Source organism: Malaclemys terrapin, chromosome 5 (assembly GCF_027887155.1).
Source record: "Malaclemys terrapin pileata isolate rMalTer1 chromosome 5, rMalTer1.hap1, whole genome shotgun sequence".
Taxonomy (NCBI): domain Eukaryota; kingdom Metazoa; phylum Chordata; order Testudines; family Emydidae; genus Malaclemys; species Malaclemys terrapin.
In genome coordinates, this window is record NC_071509.1 from 135,277,530 (window position 1) to 135,301,277 (window position 23,748).

The 23,748-nt window shown below is 47.8% G+C and overlaps 1 protein-coding gene across 5 annotated transcripts in view; it reads left to right on the forward strand.

Moving 5' to 3' along the window:
* Positions 1-9,768, forward strand: part of SLC20A2 (solute carrier family 20 member 2) — a 67,563-nt gene extending 57,795 nt beyond the window's left edge. For 4 of the 5 annotated variants that reach the window (XM_054029394.1, XM_054029396.1, XM_054029395.1 and 1 more), the window contains exon 11: positions 7,819-9,768. In XM_054029394.1, the coding sequence (XP_053885369.1) occupies positions 7,819-7,983 (165 nt within the window). In that variant the 3' untranslated portion in view covers positions 7,984-9,768. Of the gene's footprint in view, positions 1-336; positions 422-7,818 lie in introns of all 5 variants that reach the window. The other variant, XM_054029397.1, reaches the window with a different exon arrangement.
* The last annotated feature ends 13,980 nt before the right edge of the window (positions 9,769-23,748 follow it).

The window sequence follows — 23,748 nt, forward strand, 5'->3', positions numbered from 1 at the left end:
CAATTGTAACTGGGGCATAGGAGCATACAGGGTTTGAACTCGATAGGCTCTGCCCAGAGTAACCCTTCCCAAATATGGCATCCACAGCTCTAAAGAGAGAATGATCACAAGCAAAATTAAACAGTTCCACAGTATGTTGGGAGTAGAAGCAGACGATTTGCTTTTCTTTGATTATGCCATTTGAACCTAGATCTGTAGCATTCCTCAGTGTTCAGAGGCTATGACACCTTCCATCGTTCATACTTCACTGTCTTGATAAGTGCATGGCATGGGATTTCCTTCATGTAACTCTTATACTACAACATTTCCATCTATCTTTTTTTTATTTCTTCACAGTGGATTTTGCATTGAAGTAATGTGTGCGCTAACGGTACTTGTAGCCTCAAATGTGGGTATTCCAATAAGCTCCACTCATTGCAAGGTATTGGAGTTTGCAGTGATAATCTCAATCTATAACAGTCAAATTCTGAGAAATGCTGATCGTTGCAGTTTGCCTTCATTATGTTTTGCGCCAAATAGATTTTGATGACCACAAACAAACAAACAAAATTACATTCAAAAGAACTACACAGATGCAAAGTTAAGACTGAGCAATTGCACAAAAGGGTGGAAAGTTTAAGGTTCTTACCATAATGTTAATTTGGCCAGTGTGAATCTGACTAGTGTAGTTTACTGTTCACAGTGTTATTGTAGACTTAGGTGGTCACATTAACATATGTTTAGCGGTCTTATGTTGAGCATCCTCAATAAAGCATGGTGCACATGCAACATGTAGTGTTCAGACAATTAGCTTAAATTGCTAACTATGGCTAGTAGAAATGCAACATTCCTATGCCGTGAGAAGCTCTGAAATGTAAAAGGAAAAAATCTTTATTTTTGCAACAGCGAGAGCCCTGTCCCTGTGGAGAGGAGGGCACAGAGTCCCTGTGGGTTTAGTCACTAACCCCAAAACGTTCGGTATCTTTCAGCTGTTGCAAGGTATAATGTTTGTGAGCCAAGCAGGGTCCATCCACAAGGAGCCAGTTGTAGCAACAGAGCCTGGAACTTTCGGTTTTGGCCATTGGTTCACATGCCAGAAAGTTACTCTGGAACGAGGCTTTTAGTAGAGTTAGCCTGTATTTATTCTAATCCATGAAGCCTACGATTTAACACACAGGGGCTTCTGAATAGCTTGTACTGCACGTGACAGGCAGATTTGATTAGCTTGTCTATGCACTGAAATAACAATGGAAAATGGATGTTATAAACATCCTCGCTACAGAAGTGTGTATTTTAGCAGGCACCACTGTTGAATGCAGAACTACTTGTTCTATACATCTGTCGTTAAACAGAGCATATGAAGGCAAACTGCATTGGTTTGAAACCAATCTGAAGGTAGCTGTCATCGAATATCTACAAATCATTTTTGTTTTTCTCTTTTGAAGTTTTAACTGCTTTCCTAATCTTTAATTCATCAAAATCATTATTAATAAACTAAACTTTCATAGTGTTTAGAGCTGGATTTACCAATGCCGTCATTGCTGATATCTTTTTAAATTTCAAGAAAAAACAAAAATTACATCTTGCTTACACACTAAACCAGACTGAAATTTGATACAGTAACCTTACACAATAGATGGGAAATACAAGCTGATACAAAAATTGTGTGAAATGTATAATATACGTAGGACTTCTGATTGTCTGTTTTTGATATCGGGGTGTATTATCAGTTAAAACTTACAAACAAAACACCTGTTTTTTATCCAGTAAACACCAGACATGTTTACTTGTATCTAAGGGCTTGTTTACATAGCGCAGTAATGCATACTATGGTGGTGTGATTTCTAAAGTGCACTAATATGTTGCACATTAATTGGTCCATGCAGGCCCTGCTGGTGCGCACTAAAGGTTCACTAGAGTGCTTTAACATAGTGCTGTTTGAGAGAGTTCTACATTAAAGTGTACTAGGGAACATTACAAATATTACTCATTACGATATTTACAAAGAGAGCCTTGAAAGACCCTGATTTTTGGACACAGAAGTGTAGGACTGGAAGGGACTTCAATAGATCAACTAGTCCAGTCCTGTGCACTCCAGACAGGAATAAGTAATAACTAGACCTTTCCTGGCAGATGTTTGTCTAACCTGTTCCTAAAAACCTCCAATCATGGAGATTCCACAACCTCCCTAGGCAATTTATTCCAGTACTTAACCATTCTGACAGTTAGGAAGTTTTTCCTAATGTCCAACCTAAACCTCCCTTGCTGCAATTTAAGCCCATTGCTTCTTGTCCTGTCCTCACAGGTTAAGGAGAACAATTTTTCTCCCTCTTCCTTGTAACAACCTTTTATGTATTCAAGTGTCATCATGTCCCCTCTCAGTCTTCTCTTCTCAATACTAAACAAACCCAATTTTTTCAATCTTCCCTCATAGGTCATATTTTCTAGACCTTTAAATCATTTTTGTTGCTCTTCTCTGGACTTTCTCCAGTTTGTCCACATCTTTCCTGAAATGTGGATGCCCAGAACTGGACACAATACTCCAGCTGAGGACGTATCAGCGCGGAGTAGAGCAGAAGAATTACTTCTGGTGTCTTGCTTACAACACTGCTGCTAATACATCCCAGAATGACGTTCGCTTTTTTTGCAACAGTGATATATTCTTGACTCATATTTAGCTTGTGGTCCACTATAACCCACAAATCTCTTTCTGCAGTACTCCTTCCTAGACAGTCATTTCCCATTTTGTATGATTATTCCTACCTAAGTGGAATACTTTACATTTGTCCTTATTGAATTTCATCCTATTAACTTCAGACAATTTCTCCAGTTTGTCCAGATCATTTTGAATTTTAATGCTATCCTTCAAAACTCTTTGCTATCCCCTCCCAACTTGTTATCGTCCGCAAACTTTATAAATATACTCGCTATACCATTATCTACATCATTTATAAAGATATTGAACAGAACCAGAGCCAGGACTGATCCCTGTAGGACCCCATTCAATATGCCCTTCCAGCTTGACAATGAATCACTGATAACTACTCCCTGGAAATGGATTCCCAAGCAGTTATGCACCCACCTTATAGTATTCCATCTAGATTGTATTTCCCTAGTTTGTTTCTGAGACAGTCATGAGAGACAATATCAAAAGCCTAACTAAAGTCAAGATATACACACATCTGCCACTTCCCCCCTATCCACAAGGCTTGTTACCCTGTCAAAGAAAGCAATTAGGTTGGTTTGACATGATTTGTTCTCGACAAATCCATGCTGACTGTTACTTATCACCTTGTTACTTTTTAGGGGTTTGCAAACTGATGTGCGTGGTTATTTGTGTCATTATATTTCTGAGTACTGAAGTTAACCTGGAGGATTATACACCAGTCATTTTATCCTTATTCCCCTTTTTATAGATGGGCATTATTTGCCCTCTTCCAGTCCTCTGGAATCTCTCCCGTCTTCCATGTGTTTTCAAAGATAATTGCTAATGGGTCAGATATCTCCTCAGTCAGCTCCTTGAGTATTCTAGGATGTATTTCATCTGGCCTGCTGAACTGAAGACATCTAACTTGTCTAAGTAATTTTTAACTTGTTCTTTCTCTATTATAGCCTCAGATCCTACCCCATTATCACTGGTGTTCACTATGTTTGATGTCCAATCACTACTAAACTTTTTGGTGAAAACAGACAAAAAAGTCATTTAGCATTTCTGCCATTTACATATTTTCTGTTATTGTCTTTCCCTCCTCATTGAGTAATGGGCCAACCCTGTCCTTGGTCTTCCTCTTGTTTGTATATGTTGAATGGTTTTTTGTTACCCTTTATGTCTCTAGCTAGTTTAATTTCATTTTGTCCCTACATGATTGTGTTGGGGTTTTTTATATTCATCCTTTGTAATTTAACCTAGTGTCCACTTTTTTAGGGCTCTTTTTTGAGTTTCAGATCATTGAATATCTCCTGGTTAAGCCATGGTGGTCTTTTGCCATACCTCCTATCTTTCCTACACAGTGAGATAGTTTGTTCTTGTGCCATTAATAATGTCTCTTTGAAAACTGCCAACTCTCTTGAACTGTTTTTCCCCTTAGACTTGCTTACCATGGGATCTTACCTACCAATTCCCTGAATTTACTAAAGTCTGCCTTCTTGAAATCCATTATCTTTATTCTGCTGTTTTCCCTCCTACGCCATTCCGTAGAATCATGAATTCTATCATTTTACGATCACTTTCACTCAAGCTGCCTTCCACTTTCAAATTCTCAACCAGTTCCTCCCTAGTTGTCAAAATCACATCTAGAACAGCCTCTCCCATAGTTGTTTTCTTCACCTTCTGAAATAAAAAATTGTCTCCAATACGGTCTAAGAACTTGTTGGATAATCTGTGCTTTGCTGCGTTATTTTCCCAACAGGTGTCTGGTTGAAGTCCCCCATCACCACCAAGTCCTGTGCTTTGGACAATTTTGTTAGTTGTTCAAAACAAACAAAAAAAAAGCCTCATGCACCTCTTGTTCCTGGTTAGCTAATCTATAGTAGACCCTTGCCATGACATCAGCCTTGTTTTTTACCCCTCTTATCCTTATCCAGAGACTTTCAACAAGTCTGTCTCCTATATCCATCTCATCCTCAGTGCACGTGTATATATCTCTGATTTACAAGGCAACAACTCCTCTTTTACTTGCCTGTCCTTTCCAAGCAAGCAAACATCTACATAAAACTCAAAATTTGCTGTAAATAACCCCCCAAAAAGAAGCCCTAAATGTATTATTAAGGAGCCAAGCAACACGGTCCTTTCTAGACAGTTTTCTGTGGACCAAGGGGCTATTCAGAAATCTGCTGTTGTTGTGTTTCTCTTTATTTAGGCTGGTTGCCGCTTCTCCTCAAGACAACTGCAAACCATCTGGAGCCATCTACAGTACTTGCTAGCCCCAGACTAGCGTATCAGTGACTGATCGGTTTATTCAGATTAAATGTTACATAGCTAATAAGTTTCTCTTCGAACGGGTTTTTATACCCGCATGATCTTATTAGGTGAAATCTTCTCTTAACTTATTCCCACAGGGAAAGTATCTCTCTTCACCCTCTCCTAAAACACCTTGTTCCGCCCAATGTCTCTAAACCTCTTTAAATGCAGGGAAGTTTTTATTTTAAAAAATTAATGTGGTTCAGTCTAGTCCAGGCAAAGATGCCATTTAGGACCAAATCCAGCTCCACTTTTGCGCTCAATGGAAAGATTCCTGTTGACAACAGTGCGACTGGGATTGGGGCCTTCCTTTAGGAAGGATTCTCAGCCGGAGCATGCCCACAAGGTCTTCTGTTAGCCTAGCCCATATCCATTCTTTAGGCTGTCGCCCATATGGCAAGACATCGAATCCTATACCATGGTGCTGGACGTAGCTACCAGCAACTTTCATGACCATAGAATCCAAGTAGCTAGAGACGGAAGAGCTGCTAGTTCTTCTAGCTCCGCTCTCTGACATAGCACGCTTTTCCATATTATAGGGTCTAGTTTTAAATGCCCTAACAAATGGGGCTTTCAGCACTTTCCTCAGGCAATTATGGCCCCGTTTGATAGATCTGTCAGCAATTCTTCCCCTGCTAGCCTCACTTTTCCCTTTAATTGTTGAAGAACACCATTAAGTCTGTGGCCTTTTTCTTTCTTCTGTGTTGGAAGGATTTCTTGCTATTTTAACATTGGCTTCTATGGAGCTACACTGATTTATACCAGCTGAGGAGGCCCAAGATGCTGCTTCAGGAGTAGAAAGAAAATATAATTTAGAAAAACTTCCCAGACATACTTGTTTCCACAAACTGTTTAAAAATTGTAGGGCTTTTCCCCCCACAAGAAACTTCAATCTCAATACTAAAAAAAGTGGACTTGTAGCTGGTGAGTTTCCTTATCTGAAAATGTAGTGAAAGGAAGTTAGATTTTAACTGTCTCCCTTGCGGAGTCTTATTCTGATGCAGTAATGTACCATTTACTGCTAGATCCCAAAAAGTCACTTTCTAACAGAGAAGAGTTTTCTGTTTCCAGTTCCCAGCTAATAAGAGCTGTGCTGCTACTAATAAATGTTTTATGTCTCAAGTAGCCACATCGTTAATTGCATTACTTCTCGGGCCAGAGGAACTCTATGTCCCAGTTATTAATTTGTAATCCTGCCGTAATCCTCTGGGCGATATTTCCTGATATGAATAAAACCTTCCTCTAGTCCATTGCTGCCCATAGGTGGTGGTATAGTTTGCAGGAATAAGCCACCATTGCTACAATACTTTTAAAACTCTCTCTCGTACAGTAGTACATACATAGAAGTTGATCTGCCAAACCCTTCTGCTAACTATTCCTCAAAGTGTATTTCTCTGTTAACACCTTCTTGCCTTGATGTCCACACTGATTGAATTCCCCACATCATCAGGCTGGTCTAGTCATTTTTAGGAAGGGCTATGAACATTTGATACAAGGAGAGTTGCTGTGATGAGTGGTTGGCACAGAAGCACAGGTTTTACACTAGAAAACACACTTGGCAGACTGCATAAATTTTTATTCTTTAGATTTCAGTAGCACCCAAAATGTGCAAGATGTTTGGCAAACACTAAAGACAACTCAGTCCTTGCACCAAAGAGCTCTCAGTCTAAGGCAGGGGTGGGCAAACTTTTTGGCTCTCGGGCCACATCAGGGTTGCGCAACTGTATGGAGGGCCAGGTAGGGAAGGCTGTGCCTCCCCAAACAGCCTGGCTCCTGCCCCCTCAGAACCCTCAACCCATCCAACACTCCCCCCCCCCCCCAGTTCCTTGTCCCCTGACCGCCCCCTCCTGGGACCCCTGCCCCATATCCAATCCCCCTGCTCCCTGTCCCCTGGCTGCCCCACCCCTGTCCACCCCCCGCCCCCTGACAGCCCCCTGGGACTCCCACTCCCTATCCAAACGCCCTCTGCTCCTCCTCCCCAACCATCTCCTCCCAGGACCCCCCGCCCCTAACTGCCCCCCGGGATTCCCCCTGCTCCCTGTCCCCTGACTGCCCTCCTGACCCCTATCCATATCCCCGCCCCCTGACAGGCTCCCTGGGACTCCCACTCCCAACCCTCCCTGTCCCCATCCCCTGACCGCCCCCCCAGAACCTCCACCCCATCCAACCGCCCCCGCCTCACTGACTGAACCCCCCGCTCCCCGCCCCCTTACCAGCAGCAGGAGCTCGCAGCCACGACACCCGGCCAGAGCCAGCTGCGCTCCCCACCGGGAGTGGCGGGCCAGAGCACGGCCCGGCTGTGGGGGAGGGGCCAGGGACTAGGCTCCCCCGCTGGGAGCTCAGGGGTCGGATGTGGCCCGTGGGCCGTAGTTTGCCCACGTCTGGGCTAAGGCTTCAATTCTGCAATGAGCCCCACACAGTATGATCCCTGTGTCCATGCAGGGCCTATTGACGTCAACAGGCTCGGGGTGGGTGCAGTGCTCTGCCTGTGGAGAGCTCATTGCAGGATTGGGGCCTAAAAAGGCAGAGCACATAGACCTGCATTGACACTAGCAGAGTTCATTGCCATTTGACTGAGATACCGGAATCTAATTAAGCTGCTTGAAGTTGAGGCATATACCAGGGAAGGCATTGAAGAGTCAGCTGCTGAGGGGTTTTCTTTTTTTTTTTTTTTTTTAAACCCCAGCAACCTGCAAGTGCTAAATTCCAGCCATCCTTTAACAAAGCCTCACTCTTCACTGAAGTCTGCATTACTTTAAGATCTTGGCTACTTACGTGGCTGGGTATCAGCTGATTGGCATTGGGTTGGTCATAGAAGTCTCTTAGAGGCTTGTAGATGTTAACCTTGTATCTCCTAACCCTCTTCTCAAACTCCTAAGGTTGGGTCAGTGGTGGCAGTCGGCTGGATACGTTCCAAGAAGGCTGTTGACTGGCGTCTGTTCCGCAACATCTTTCTGGCCTGGTTTGTGACGGTTCCTGTCGCTGGCTTGTTCAGTGCTGGAGTCATGGCGATCTTGATGTACGGGATTCTGCCCTATGTCTGAATTGCCACTTCCCCGCGAAACAGGTCGAGTAGCCCAAGCTACTCTCCCATGGCGGGGGAGGAGAAGAGCCCTGCTAACCTGGCCAATGGAAGTGCTAGTCGACAAGGATTCATCTTCCATATCTAACTTCATATCTACTGTATATAACAATGTGTCATATTGGTGACATGGTGATATAATGTGGTGCCGTTCTTATATATTAAAGAAATATATGCATATAGTAGGGAATAGTACCTAAGTTATAATATAAGTGGGGTGAAAATATTGCCTAGAATTGAATATTTAGTAAAGTCTGTACATAATGTAACATTTCAGTGGCGATTTTTTTAATCTTTTAAAGAAGAGTATGGATTGGGAAATATTTCTTGTCTATTTGATATAAGATAAAGCGAGGTACAGGATTGCATAACATGAATTTTTTTAAAGTTCAAAGATACTGGAACAAAACATGTGCATAAGTGCTTTTCGTAAGATAACTTTGTTCATATCCGATTGATCTTTGTGTACAATACTATATGGCAACTGCTTTTGTAAATACTGACAAACAGTAACTTTTTAATGGTGCATTTCCCGTATATATTTTGGATAAGAAAGTTTAGAAAGTACCAAAGAAGCAGGGAAATAGCTTGCTAGAGTTATGTTGTCGTCTACCCGTGTGTGTACCTGTGTGTTCCCACTTCTAATTAAAGATTGTGTTCACTAAACTATCCCCAGCAAAGCCGGGATAGTACTGTTCATGTTTGATTGTAACTAGCAAAAAAAGTATTTTACAGTTATGCCTGTTCTCGTTATTCTGTATGCTTAACACTACTGTTCGTGTGATTAGTCAACTAACTTAATTATATTTTGAATCTGAAATACACTAAATATTCATCTTCCATCTTCCCCCACTCCTATCAAATCTGAACCCAGTCCTGCCATCAACTTGAACAGGAGCAAGATGAAGCCTTAAATATCTTCTCCTTCCCCAGTAGTTCTCCACCACAGAATCTCAGAGAAATGGGTGGGTGATTACATGGCCTGTACTCTAAAGTCACGCATAGAAATTGAGGAAGGTAGATAGGTAATAAGCGTGCCTGGCACTTGGGGATTAGAAAGTAATGAATAATAATGGGCCCTGCCCCGTGAATGAATTGCTTTCGGGAGTACAGTTGTGTCATTGAGCCTGTCGGATCAGCCTGTGTTATGGATACTAACAAACACTCTAGGGCCGGGTTTGATGTTGAGTAGTCCCTCCTCCCTCCCTGTGTTCTTCAGTGGAATAAGATGCTGCTCGTGGTGACTAAGGGCAGGTCTACACTGCAATCTGAGGTGTGACTGCAGCACAGGGAGACATGCCTGAACCAGCATGGCTACAAATCGCAGTGCAGATGTGGTGGCACAGGCCTCAGTGCAGGCTGGGTACAAACTTGCATTCCTAGCCTACCCTGCTGTTTTTAGCCTGACCGCAATCACCCTGTAGAGTGTGGTGTAGACATGACCTGTGTGGGAATGATTGTCTGGCCCTAGAGGAACTGTGGATACGTATTTGGGTTGAGATTGTCACAGCAGTGCAGGGGATTACATGGAACAAGCGTGGCTTAAATCGCAGCCTAGAAGTCTCGATGCCATTCATGCTGAGGTGACTGTTGTGGGGGCGGAAGACAGTGTTTGGATGGAGATGGGAACCTAGTACTGTTTAAATGCTGCTAAAATTTTGATAGACAAACATTCTTGGTACTCTGTTATGACTTTTTCCATTGATCATTCATACTAAATTTATAATAAAAAGATAAATAGCCCCTATCGTTTGTTTGCCTTGTGAATTTTTTGAATGTTGTTCATCTGCCTCAGACATGAGTGGAAAAGGCACAAGTGCTAAAGATTTCTTACTGTGGGCAGCTAGAACTTAGACTTTGCATTTGTTTAGATCCTGGTTGTCTTTTGTCCATTTGAGACCTTGGATAGATTTTGACAATTGCAGACTAGTAGCTCAAACAAAAGAACTCTGTGACCAGCAAACATGATTTCTGTTGGTCCGGCAATCCCAGCACACACCCACCTCTCTCCTGAATCACCCCAGCCTGGTCCAGTGATGGCTCCTGTCGCAAGTGTCATGGGCGGATGCATATTAAAGTGTCCCCTCGATACTGCCGTGCATTCAGCAAAGCCTGCCCTGCTGGCTGGTTCAAACAGACAGGGCACTTTAGGGAAACTCCCCTTCAGTGGAAGCCACAAACATTTCCATCATGATGGTGTCATGCTTCAAGAGAACTGCTCCTCTAATCCTGCTCTGTGGTCCAGCAACGGCACTCACTCTGGGCTTCAGGCTCACTGGGCTCTCGAATAGAGACCTGCATCTTAATCCCTTCTGGCCTGGGTATTTCCAGGCTGCATATCCCCTGACTATACAGTGATATCCCAAGCAAGAGAGACTGCCTAAGCAGGCCTGCTTACTTTGTATTCAGAGACCAAAAGTGCAATTGCCCACCATGATAAGGTACCACACAGCACTTCCTATGCAAGCCTGTCTTATTTATAAGGTAAAAGCGCTACAGAGAAAACATTAACAATAAAAGAACCTACATGCATGCTAATAAGCTTGCCAGAGCTCACCGCAGATCTCAGGCAGGAACAGGCCTTAAAAACCCCATCCAACGGGTCTCCTTGTGGTTTCAAGTTCACCACAGCTTCAGCTCAGAACTAGCATGGTCTTTATCAGGCCTCAGTAGGCCCAGTCCTTCCAGCCACACCTTAGGATTCGGCTATTCCATGCACCAGGTGTCCTGTCTATTTGCTGGATCAGGAAGAAGGCCCTGAGCTATTTATCCCCAAACCCTTTTTATCTGTTGGTCCCTGGCGAATCCAGTGTGAACCAATCCATGCCCACCTCTCCAGGAGTGGCTTCAAAGGGCTGATTACCGGAGGAATGACATTAGCCTCCCCCGCCTCCTAGAGGAGCTACATACAACAACACATACACAATGGCATGTTTAATGCGAGGGACCCCAAAGGGATTAAACCTAATTCAGGAAGGGTTATGTTAATTCCACCAGGTTTGTCCAGTGACAGACGGAACAGTGGTTTTTAATTGTCAAACACTCTGAATTGATATAAAAGGTGTAGAGTTTTGGTCTTGAGGGGTGGGATTTATGGTAGGTGACTGAGTGACAAAACCGTGTAACAGCCCCATGCTAAGAGTGTGAGACTCAGGGAGCCTGCCGAAAGCTTTCTCAAAGGAGCGGGGCGGAGTGAGCGCTCTTTTGGCTGTCCTGAACGAGATGTGCTTTCAGAGGGTGTGGCTGTGGTTCTGAATATACATCCACAGCAGGCCTTACATTGACAGGAGCCTCTTCCCCTCCGGATGAGCACACAAGGGGCACCATTCTCAGAAAGGGCAGCCTGGAACCCAGGGGGTATCTAGACACAGAAGGCCAAGACACCATGTAATAACCTCAGGGTAAGATGGGAGAAGAGCATCCCAGGGGTGGGTAGATGGGTGGGACACACGCACACCCCTCCAAGAGCCTGCAACAGGGCACAGAGACAGGTCTCAGCCCAACTGTGCAGGAGGGGGCAGTGTGGGACACACAGCGGTTTGCTGATCCTGGATAGGCACCCACTGTTCTGCTTCCTGCACTAATCAGAAACATGGAGCAAGCATAGTGCTCAGGGTTACCATACGTCCAGGTTTCCCCAGACGTGTCCGGTTTTTGGGTCTTTAAATAGCCGTCCGGGGGGGATTTGTAAAAAGCTAAAAATGTCCGGGATTTCCCCCCGGACGGCTATTTAAAGACCCAAAAGCAGCTGACAGGGCAGCCGCGCCGGATTGAGCCGCTCACTTGGGGCCTCTCCAGCAGCAAAAGCTCCTCCCCCGCTCCCCCCTGCAGCTTCAGCACGCGGGCAGCGCTGCGTGGGGCATAGGCACCCCCCGCTCCTGGCTCCACCCCTTCCCCGTCCCCATTCCAATCCCTTCCCCAAATCCCAGGCCCCGCCTCCTCCCCCAGGCGCGCCGCTTTTCCCCTCCACCCCCCTCCCTCCCAGACTTTTGCACAGCAAAAGGGAGGGAGGAGAAGCAGAGCGCTCAGGTGAGCTGGGGGAGGGGGGCGCGGGGAGGGTCTGCCCGCAGCAGGTAACCCCAGGGGGTGGGACGGACACCGGGGAACTGCTCCCCACCCCAGCTCACTTCCGCTCTGCCTCTTCCTGCTGCCTTGAGTGCACAGCCGCACCACTCCACTTCTCGCCCCCTCCCTCCCAGGCTTGCTGCGCGGACATCTGATTCGAGGCAAGCCGGGGGGGGTGGGGGGGCGGAGAAGTGGGGTGGCTGCGCGCTCAGGGGAGCAGGCAGAGCCCGAGCAGAAGTGAGCTGGGGTGGGGTGGGGCGGGGTAGGGAGCGCGGCGAGTCAAGAGACAGGGAGCAGGGGGGTTGGATGGGGCGGGGGTTCTGGGGGGGCCTGTGTGTGGAGAGGGGTTGGAGCAGTCAAGAGACAGGGTTGGATGGGTTGGGGGTTCTGGTGGGGGTGTGGAGAGGGATCGGGGCAGCCAGGGGACAGGGAGCAGGGGGAGGGTTGGATGGGTCAGGGGTTCTGGGTGGGGGCCTGTCAGGGGGCAGGGGTGTGGAGAGGGATTGTGGCAGTCAAGGGACAGGGAGGGTCAGATGAGTTGGGGGGTCAGGGGACAGTCAGCGGCAGTCCTGGGGATGTGGATAGGAGAACAGTCAGGGGACAGGTAAGCAGTGGGGTCCTAGGGGGACAGTTAGGGTGGGGGGGTCTCAGGAGGGGGCAGTCGGGGACAAGGATAAGGGAGGCTTAGATAGGGGGTGGGATCCCGGGGGTGGTTAGGGGCAGGGGTCCTGGGAGGGAGTGATCAGGGGACAAGGAGCAGGGGGGGTTGGATGGGTTGGGGGTTCTGTGGGGGGCAGTCAGGGGGCGGGAAGTGGGGGGGCAGGGCTACCCCCCCCCACGGAGTGGCCTCTTTTTTGAAAGTTCAAATATGGTAACCCTAATAGTGCTACACGCCACAGAGCAAACACTGCTCCTTTCCCAATGGCCAGAAGTGGTGACCGAATAGCTAGTACAATCAAGTCAGATGCAAAGCTGAACCAAGCACGTGGCATGTCCTGTGCGAGTCACATCCTACTCCATCTCTGGGCAAAACTGAGATGGTGCATTGCTTCTGGGAAGGCACATGACAATCCATTTGGGCTGACAGCCACACACATGGATCCATGTCAGGGACAATGAGCCTGGAACACTCCAGGAGTGGTGGCACCATCCACACCAACAAAGCAAATGACAGAAGCCTCCGTCTTCTGTGTAACATGGGGTTTGCTTGACTGTTTGAGGCCCCACTGACTGTGTATAACTCATTATCCCACACCCCAGTGCCCACAAGTGCAGGAGAGGGAATTCTTGCTCCCCTACATGCAAATGGACCAAGCCACACAATCATGGAACATCTGAGGCAGAGAGGGGGTGGGTCTCTCCCTGTCTGCTCCTCCAACAAAGCAAAACTTTAGGACGGGGTTTTCTAAGGTGTTCAGTTCCCTGTTAGGCCCCTGCATGAAGTGGCCAGGTTTTCAAAAGGGCTCTGCCAGCAGACCAGGGAGATCTGTTGGGCACTGAGCTTTTGAAAAATCTGGCCCTAAAACAAGTGCAACAAAAGCTGAGATTTCCAACCTTTGCAGCTAAAAGCTTGTGAGAATTTCTTGCAAGAATTTGGGCCCATTAAAGTCAGTGGGGGTGGCTCTGAGAAAGTAGCTCGCGGGGGCCAGGTGTCAGAAGGGAGCTGCAGGGCTAGCAGAATGAGAAGAGAGGAATGGAGGATTCCCTGCTAGCAGAGGTGCTCATTGCAGTTATTAAACCCCGTTGCCATGTAGCCTCAGAGACGGTACCGATTGTGGCATTTCCGCAGAGAACGCCATTGTTACACGTGCCTCTGCTCTTTGCAGGATAGAGCATCACACGTCACCCTGAGAATGGGGCGTAACGGCATATTGGCCCAGAGAGGCAACAGTCAGAGCATTCCCCAGTTTTACAGGGGACACCCCAGGGCTTTGAGGCCAGCATTTAGCACGTGCTTCCCCAGACGTAGCGGAGGAACTCAGGAGATTTGGAACACACAATGTCCATGAGCTACGCACAGCATGTGCTGCTCAGGAGAACAGGTAACAACAGTAACACAAGCAGCGTTGATTGCCAGCCGCGGGAAGCCTCCGTCTTCTGTGTAACATGGGGTTTGCTTGACTGTTTGAGGCCCCACTGAGTGTGTATAATTCATTATCCCACACCCCAGTGCCCACAAGTGCAGTCTGTTAGACAAAGCAGGTGAGCGGCAGCACCTGCTGAGTGGTTGCAGGAAGCCACACCATGAGCCAGGCTTATCAGTTTTAATCCCCGCGACGAAGGGCTCATCACTGAAAGCCGACCCCCAAGGAGTAAAAATCGGCAGAGCTGCTCTCTTTCCTAGGAGGCCTTCCCAATACAGCCAAGCTAGAGGCACAGAAATGAACACGGACGCCCGTTTCAGTCTAATACGATATACTCTTCTTCCCCAAGGCAGAACTTCCACAGAGATGAGCCTTACCCTCATCAGCGGCGTTCTCGCGAAACCAGGATTATTTACCAGGGACTCTACATCCCATTAATACCCAAAGCGCCCATAGGATGATGCTATATTGAACAGCATGAATGTCACCAAGGCACACGGACATCTGCAACCACTGGGACACCATGGGTGTGACTTGGCTGCACGGCATAACCACTTAGCAGCAACACCAAGTAAAGGGCTCCGCTTCCCCCACGCAAGCTAAAGGAGAATTCCCCTTTGGTATGACCAGTACAGGGCCTGTGGAACACAGCTAGTAAGTTCTCATTCCATCCCCAGAGAGCAGTGGTGCACACCCTCGCAAATCTGTTCTGGTACGTTCAACGCTGGCATTACAATGGATGCCCATAGCTAATGTTCTGGTTCAGGCTGCCTGCCAGTCTGCTGATGTCTGCTGCAGTTCTGCACCAAAGCCATGTGGTTAAACACTGGGGGAACAAGGACTGTGTGCTCCATATCCAATCAGCAAGAGGCTAGTTCAAAGCCAAACAGGCACCTTTGAAAGCCCTTCCTTCTCCCTGATTGATCAGTAAAGTCGCACGGCTTTGGCAATGGGCAAGTAGTTTCAAAGAAAGCCCAGTCAATGTTACGTTAAATTGGGTGGGCAAACTTTTTGGCCCGAGGGCCACATCTGGGTGGGGAAATTGCATGCAGGGCCGGGTCAGGGGTGTGGGGTGTGGGAGGGGGTGCGGTGTGCAGGAGGGGGCTCAGAGCAGGGGGTTGGGATGCAGGAGGGGGCTCGGCGGGGGGTTGGGATGCAGGAGGGGTGCGGAGTGCAGGAGGGGGCTCAGGGCAGGGGGTTGGGATGCAGGAGGGGGCTCGGCAGGGGGGTTGGGATGCAGGAGGGGTGCGGAGTGCAGGAGGGGGCTCAGGGCAGGGGGTTGGGATGCAGGAGGGGTTTGGGCTCTGGGCTCCAGCCTGGCGCCACTTACCTAGAGGGGCTCCAGGGTGGCAGCGGTGTGCACTGGGGCCAGGGCAGGCTCCCTGCCTGCCTGCCCTGGCCTCGCACCGCTCCAGGAACCAGCTGGCACCATGTCCCTGAGGCCCATGGGGGAGGAGGAGCACAGGGCTCCACACACTGCCCGTGCCTCCAGGTACCTCCCTCAAAGCTCCCATTAGCCGCGGTTCCCCATTCCCAGCCAATGGGAGATGCAGGGGGCGGTGCCTTGAAGCGAGGGCAATGCATGGAGCCCTCTGCTCCCCCCTCCCCTCCACCAGGGGCTGCAGGGACGTGGGGTCGGCCACTTTTGAGAGCGGTGTGGGGCTCGCGGCACCACGGGGGTGGCAATTCTGCGGGCTGGATCCAAAGCCCTGAAGGGCTGGATCCGGCCTGCGGGCCATAGTTTGCCCACCCCTGTGTTAAATCAAAGTAAATTTACATCTGAACTTCCCAATGGCAGACAGCTAGCTGGCATGGCACAGCCACTCTGAACAGCCCCATTTGTGACACTCCCCAAGGCACCCGGGCGTGAGGCCAAGCCTCACCACCACCTGCCCTTAACACGCAGCAGCCTTCGCTATGTCTGCTGGAGATCAGCTCCCTGAAACCACCAGCCTCTAGCAACGCAAGCACGGCTTTCCAGGCTCCCACTGGCCTCAGACCCTCAGTACAGCTAGCGATAGGCACACATTGATCCCTGAATACTCAGAGCATTCCCTTATCCACTGAACATTACAGAATTACCAGGTCTGCTCTTCCCAAAGGAAGAGAACACATCTGCTTGTAAAAGTCAGTTCAGGACCAGGACTTTGCTTAGCACCGCAGTACTTAGATAGTGAAAACAAGGAGAAGTTTATTATCAAAGATTAGTATCAGAGGGGTAGCCGTGTTAGTCTGAATCTGTAAAAAGCAACAGAGGGTCCTGTGGCACCTTTAAGACTAACAGAAGTATTGGAGCATAAGCTTTCGTGGGTGAATGCCCACTTCATCAGACGCAAGTAATGGAAATTTCCAGAGGCAGGTATAAATCAGTATGGAGATAAGGAGGTTAGTTCAATCAGGGAGGGTGAGGTGCTCTGCTAGCAGTTGAGGTGTGAACACCAAGGGAGGAGAAACTGCTTCTGTAGTTGGATAGCCATTCACAGTCTTTGTTTAATCCTGATCTGATGGTGTCAAATTTGCAAATGAACTGGAGCTCAGCAGTTTCTCTTTGGAGTCTGGTCCTGAAGTTTTTTTGCTGTAAGATGGCTACCTTAACATCTGCTATTGTGTGGCCAGGGAGGTTGAAGTGGTCTCCTACAGGTTTTTGTAGATTGCCATTCCTGCCATCAAAGATTAGAGATTCAATTATATGAGTAAGAATATTGGAAACAGATGGTTACATAGAAAACCAACCCATAGCACCCTTCCTAGAGACTAAACTAACAGGTAAACTCCTGCCTAAAGAAGTTTGTTGCACACAAAGTTCTCTCCACCTTTTTCACCCAAAGCCCACGTGAGACTGCTCTTTCATGACGCAAACACACTGTCCATTTACTTCCTAGGGGAAGGGTGCCAGGGTGTCTTCTTTGTCTCCCAAATATAAGGAAGCAACCCTTTGGTGCGCATCTCAAGATAGGGATCCCTCTTCTGCCCAGCAGTTTATTTCTTCCTGTTACTTCTCTTTCTTTGACTCCTCACAATCCTTCATTTGTATTTCAGTCAGACTGGTGAGTGGTGACCCACTGAGAACTATACAATACTTAATTTACATTTTAACAGCCAGAGAGATAAACCGTTCTTTTCTAAAAGAAAACCCGTTTGCCACCTTGCCGGTGGCCAGTCCTTAGACATAGACTTCCAGAACATATTTCCAGTGTAGACACAGCTCCGTACACAGTATCTGTACGTACATTTCACTGTGATATTGATGAGTACAGTTACACAGGCTTTTACTACAGCCCTCGCATGACAGCGGTTCTCAACCTTTCCAGATGCCTGTGCCCCTTTCAGGAGTCGGATTTGTCTTGTATACCCCATGTTTCCCTTCACTTTAAAACGACTTGCTCACAGAATCAGACATAAAAATACAAAAGTGTCACAGCGCACTATTACTGGAAAATTGCTGACTTTCTCATTTTTACCACAATTATAAAATAAATACATTGGACTATAAATATTGTACTTACATTTCAGTGACTAGTATTTAGCGCCGTATAAACAAGTCATTGTCTTTATGAAATTTTATTGTGTACTGACTTCGCTAGTGCTTTTTATGTAGCTGTTGTAAAACTAGGCAACTATCTAGATGAGTTGACGTACCCCCTAGAAGACCTCTGTGTACCCCTGGTTGAGACCCACCGAGCTAGAATGGAAATAACAGCCTCGGGAGATTCCTGTAACCCCTAGTATGCCCTCTGTGCCCTTTGACAGTTGGTACTAAAAGGTTCTGGAGTCACACCATTAAGCTGGTTTGGGTCAGTTTTTCTAAAGAGATTTCAGAAACAAATGGGATTTGTTTTTTAATTGTATCGATTTCTAAACCTGGCAAAGAATCCTGGGCCAGACTCTCAGCTGGTGCCGATCGGCCATAGCTCCACAGAAGCCAATGGGCCACCGTGACACCCTATATAAACTCAAACAGTAGATTGTTTAAATAGGTCACCCTTTATTCCTGGCCATTCCCAGGAGATTAAGGCCAGGATTCCCAGATGGACTCAGCACATGCAATTGGGCGCAGATTTTCTGAATTGCTCAGCACGTTGGGTGCTCTTTTAAAAATCCCCTTATGTAGGCACCTAAATGGGTGCGAGTCCTTCTGAAGCTCGGGCCTCGATTATGGGGGCAGAGCACATGAAAACCTCATCCCATGTATCCAAACTAAGCCCAATCTGCTATTACGCCTGTCTGCATTGCCATCGAAATACAATCAATGAACCCAGGATGCCAGCAACTGTATAAATAGACAATGCTCCTATCACAACAGCTGAAGCCAGGGTCGCACCGAAATAAACAGTGTTGCGAGCCAAAAGGGAGCGGTCTGTTTGCTTTTTATTTACTTGTCCCTCTAACACACCTAATCCTGCCACAGGCTTTTTTCCAATACAGTGAGGTTTTTCATAGGCTATTGTGACACTCACCCAAACTACCCCCCAAAGATCATGTTTTCTGAGGCTCTTAGTAACGATCAGGCAATAGTACAAGTGTCCTATCACAGCTTCTAACAGATGGACCAAAATGGCTGGGTCAGAGTCCATGGCGCTACAGGAGAAATTTTCCAAAGTTCCTCAGAGATTTAGGAGCATAAGACCCATTGAAAGTCAATCAGATTCATCCTCCTAAATCCCACTGACATTCTGGAAATCTTCCCCTTTATTCATGTAAATCATATATTTTTAAGCAGATTATTTTCTATATCAGGAAGGAAGAAGGTAGGTCCTTATTGCAACATTATAAGCTCCCTTAAACACTCCTGGACTCTCATTTTTCTGTGCTGAATATAAAAGAATTTGTTTTTCACATGTTCCCCATGTTCGTCCCTTCTTCCTTACAAATGGGACATGACACTTTTCATCGGTACATCTCAAAGCACTTTACCAAGGAGGGCAGTATCATTATCCCCATCTTACAGAGGGGGAAACTGAGGCACAGAGCAGTGAAGAGACTTGCTTTGCTCAAGGTCACCCAGCAGGCCAGTAACAGAAGCTAATAATTCACCGAAGGGAGGCATGCTAAGTCTCTACCGAGAGCCAGTAGCCCACTGGTCATCATAATCACTGTGCAATGTACGTATGGGCAATATTTAAGGAGTTGTGTATCAATACTAGAAATGACGTTCTCAAAACCTAAGAGCCGAGACAGGGCACCAGGCGGTGACATGCCTCAGACAGATTCCGTTCAGGCAGGGGTAACAGATACTTACATCTCTGTCTGGTCACTGGGTGCCTCACAGTATAGGCCTGTTTGCAGCCTGAGTCAGATGCTGAGTGAAGAGATGGCGAAGTCTACACAAAAAGGAATATACAGGAAAAACAGTCAGCAGGGGGTGTCCTGTTTATGAATAAGGACAGTGGATTGTTCCGATAGGGCTCGGGGTGCAGGCACCATAAACCTTGCCTGAGGCAGCAAGCTGACAGTGTGACATCTCTCATGAACAGAAGCTCAGAAGCACGCCGGGCTGTAAAAGACTGCAAGTACTTGGGTGAACAGTGCTCTGTAAGACATGACAGTATCTACTCTAGGGTGACCAGATGTCCCGATTTTCAGGGCCGGCTCCAGGGGCGGCAGATTGTTGGAGGTGGCATTCTGCCCAATCCTAGGGCGGCACGGCCGCTTCCCCCCCCCCCCCCCCCCCCCCGCTCTGGTCGCCCTGTAGGGGGTGGCGGCGCGGAGAACCGGAGCGCCCTGCAGGGCAGTCCTCTTCCTTCCCTCCCCGCCGACCGGAGCGGAGCCCTCGCGGCAGGCGGCAGCGCAGCAGGAGGGGCCGTGTGGCAGCACCCCCACTGTAGCCCTGGCAGCCCCCTTCTCTCTCTCTCTCCCGCCCGCCCCCTTCCCCCCCACCCCCCAGCCGGTCCCCCTGCACTCGCGCTCCGGCCGCGCCGCAGGTTTTTTTTTTTTTTTTTGCTTGGGGCGGCCAAAAAGCCGGAGCCGGCCCTGCCGATTTTATAGGGACAGACCCAATATTTGGGCCATCATCTTATATAGGCGCCTATTACCCCCCACCCCATGTCCCGATTTTTCACACTTGCTGTCTGGTCACCCTAATCTACTCAATTCAGTCTAGGGTCTAGAATGCCTGTTACGATTTTATTTTATATGTGCCCATTTGTTTCCAATACTACTACTTGCTATCACGTGAATCTCTGTTCTTTGGTACATAAACACGTCCTGATTGCACTATAGTCACACCCCAGTGCTGGCTGTTAAGCAGAGTGGGGATCTGAGGTGGAACTGGTAAGCTGGGGGCACCACTTCCTCGAAAGCAGCCAATCTGTGAATACTGCGAATGTTCAGTGGACAAGGGGCTACACACTCCAGGGAGGTGCTTGAAGGGCTCAGGGCTTGGGTGTGCCTATCGCTAATCTGTCGAGACAGAACAAGGCCTGTGAGCCTGAAGGGGAGTGGTTGTGTTGCCCGTGGCTGATGGAGTCAGGGAACTGACCCCTGGCAGGCCCAGGCAAGGATCCTAACACTAAGGGCGGGTGGTAGTGAGGTGCCTCCCAGCCCTGGGTATCTGCGGGAAGCCTCACAAGAGGTGCAGTGATTTACCCAAGGTCACACAGTGAATTAACAGCAGCACTGGCACTAGAAGCCACCTCTCCTCCCACCCAAGTCTATGCTTTGAGCAACTAGCTGTCTCTGCTGCCATTTCCTGACCTCAACCCAGAAACCCGCAGGTCACATCAAGAGCTCAGGGAGGGAAGTGGCATGAACCTGGAGGTGGGAAAGAGTTGGAAGACAGTCCAGAAGCTGAGCTAAGACAAGCAGAGATTGTGTTGGGATCTCTATGTGCCTTGGGTTGCTCTCCTTTGCATGAGATTATGGGATGAGTAGCTAGGTCTCAGCTGTTCTTTGCTGATGATGAGAAGGGATTGGAGCCGCTTGTGGGGGAATTCCTGTGCCAGGCATGGAAGGCAAACATGCTATTTCTCCCTGCGAGGTTCCACATGTTCTCTCAACAATGTGTATGGTGCTGCTCTGGCAGCGAGGTCCAGGGCCCTTGCCTTGGTATGCAGATTTCAAAAATGGCTGTACAGAACTGCAAGTAGTTGCTGCAGCTGTGTGCACAAATGGGTTATTTGCTTAGCCAGCCCCTTGCAAAGACTTGATTTGCACACACACTCACAGACGTTGCACATTCATTAATATTAGGCATGCAATTGCCGATGTCCTGGGGAAAAAAAAAATCAGAAGAAGTCTTTCAGTAGAAGTATTGCTATTAAATTGTTACAGGGAGTGCGGAGATCCTGATGTTCTATTCATTCGCAGGGTTCCTCTTGGTGTAGTTTGGCAACGAAACCTGCCCTGAGAACCGTAGGAAACTGAAGGTACGTCTACACTACCCGCCGGAACAGTGAGTAGCGATCGATCTATCGGGGATTGATTTATCGCGTCTAGTGTAGACACAATCAGTCGATCCCCGATTGCTCTCCCGTCGACTGCGGAATTCCAGCTCGGCAAGAGGCGGAAGCAAAGTCGATGGGGGAGCGGCGGCCGTCGATCCCGCGCCGCGAGGACACGAAGTGATTCTAAGTCGATCTAAGATACGTCGACTTCAGCTACGCTATTCTCGTAGCTGAAATTGCGTATCTTAGATTGATCCCCCCCCCCAGTGTAGACCAGGCCTCAGAAACAGAACACGGGAAGGAGGTTTGGTCAATTAACACATATCCCCTGCAATCTCCGGAGAGCCACAGTATAAGATACGGGTCAAGCTTTGGGGCCCAGAGTTAGGCTCCTAAATACATCTTTGGGCACCTATATTTACTGTGACTTGATCTTCAACAAGGCTAAGCACCCAGCAGCTCCCAGTGATTTCTCCAGCACCCTTATGTTCCATAGCCATGTTCCGGATCCCCTCCCACTCTGCAAACATTGATGCACGGGAAAAGTCCCGTTGATTGCCATCAGAATATTCACGGGCTTCGTGTTAAGCACGTGGGTAAGTGCTTGCAGGACTGGGGTCTGGGTCAGGAGCAGCAGGGGAGAGGACACTGCTTACTTCAGGAAGTATATGGAGGAAAATAATTTTAGATTAGGGGTAAAATTTGCAAAAGCGCCCAGCTCCTATTGACTTTCCCTGACACGTAGGCGCCTAGTGCTCCAGTCATGTCTAAAAATGGGCCTTGGCTCTTTTGAAAATGTTCCCCCCAGCATTTTTTCTACCACATTTGGCCCCAATCCTGCGTGGTAAGACACTCTACTTCAATGGGCCTCCCCTGTAAGCACACACAGAGAACACTTGCAGGAGGAGGCCCGTAAAGACTTTTCAAGAGTCCCTCACGACCTCCCTTAATAACCATGGCGCTGTCATCCACTGACAGGAGAGTCCTGCGAGGAGACAGGACCCTGCAGAACGTCACCTGGGCAGATTTTTTAAAAATGGGAGAGGATTTCTAAAGAGTCTGCCCTACTTTTGCTGTATTAGAAACCAGCAAACCTGCTTTCCTGCTGGATGGTCTATCAAGAACCATGTTAGTAAGCAAAAAATGACAAACAAAATCCCAGCAGTTCGCGCCTGTCAAGTTTAGCCTGGCAGATGTGCTTGCTAAAAACAACGCACGCTGTTTCACGATCTAAACTAATATTCCAGAGCTCACTGGCTGTTCCGAGAGCTCTCCGCTCTCACCATAGTGGGGTTGCTGGTTTCCAAATGTAGATTCCCCAGAGCCTTCAGTGATTTCAATACGGTCTGCCAGCTTCTGTTTGGATTCTTTGAATTGCTGAGAGAACTCGCTAGATAAATTAGTTAAGCAGATTAGCTATGGGCTGTTTTATACCTAACTCAATTAAAGATCACGTAGTTTACATTCTTAAAGTTTACATATTCAGTTATACTAATGGGCCAAATTCTCTGCTGGTTTTGCTTCACTGACTTCAGTGGAGTGACGGCAGCAGGGAATTTGGCCCTGTGCATTTATAGACAGATTTTCAAGAGGGCTCAGGACCCAGCAGCTCCCACGGAGGACAGTGGAGAATCCCCCTTTCCTCCCTCACTGAGAACAACGGGAGCCGCTGAGTCATTGTCAAAGCGGGGCTCAGGATTCCCCGACTGCTGCGTGGCCATGGGTGAGTTCCCGTCCCTTCTGTCTCCCCTTCCACTCTTTGGCTATGAGCTCTTTGGAGAGAGAGAGAGACAGAGAGAGAGTGTGTGCGCACACGTACAGTGCCTAGCACAATGAGGAGGCGATCTCAGTTCAAGACTCGGTGCTACTGCAATACTCATAATAATCAAAACATGTATATAGTGAGCTAAATCCCATGCTCTCTGCAGGTGTTAAGCTAACAGTAAGCATTATGTTGGACTTGAATTAATCTGTCCACTACAAACAATGGACAGATTAGTTCAAGAGAATTAAGCAAATGATGGTTCAATGGAAACTTGCTTAACCAGACCCACCGTGCTGACAAAATACTCCTTGACCAGTTTCATAGCATGTAACAGAGAGACTGAAACCATGGCCTGGATTCCAGAACTTGGCTTGGTAGGAAAAGTTGATGCAGGTACGAACTGGTACCTTGCACCTGGTTCTGCCCTAGGA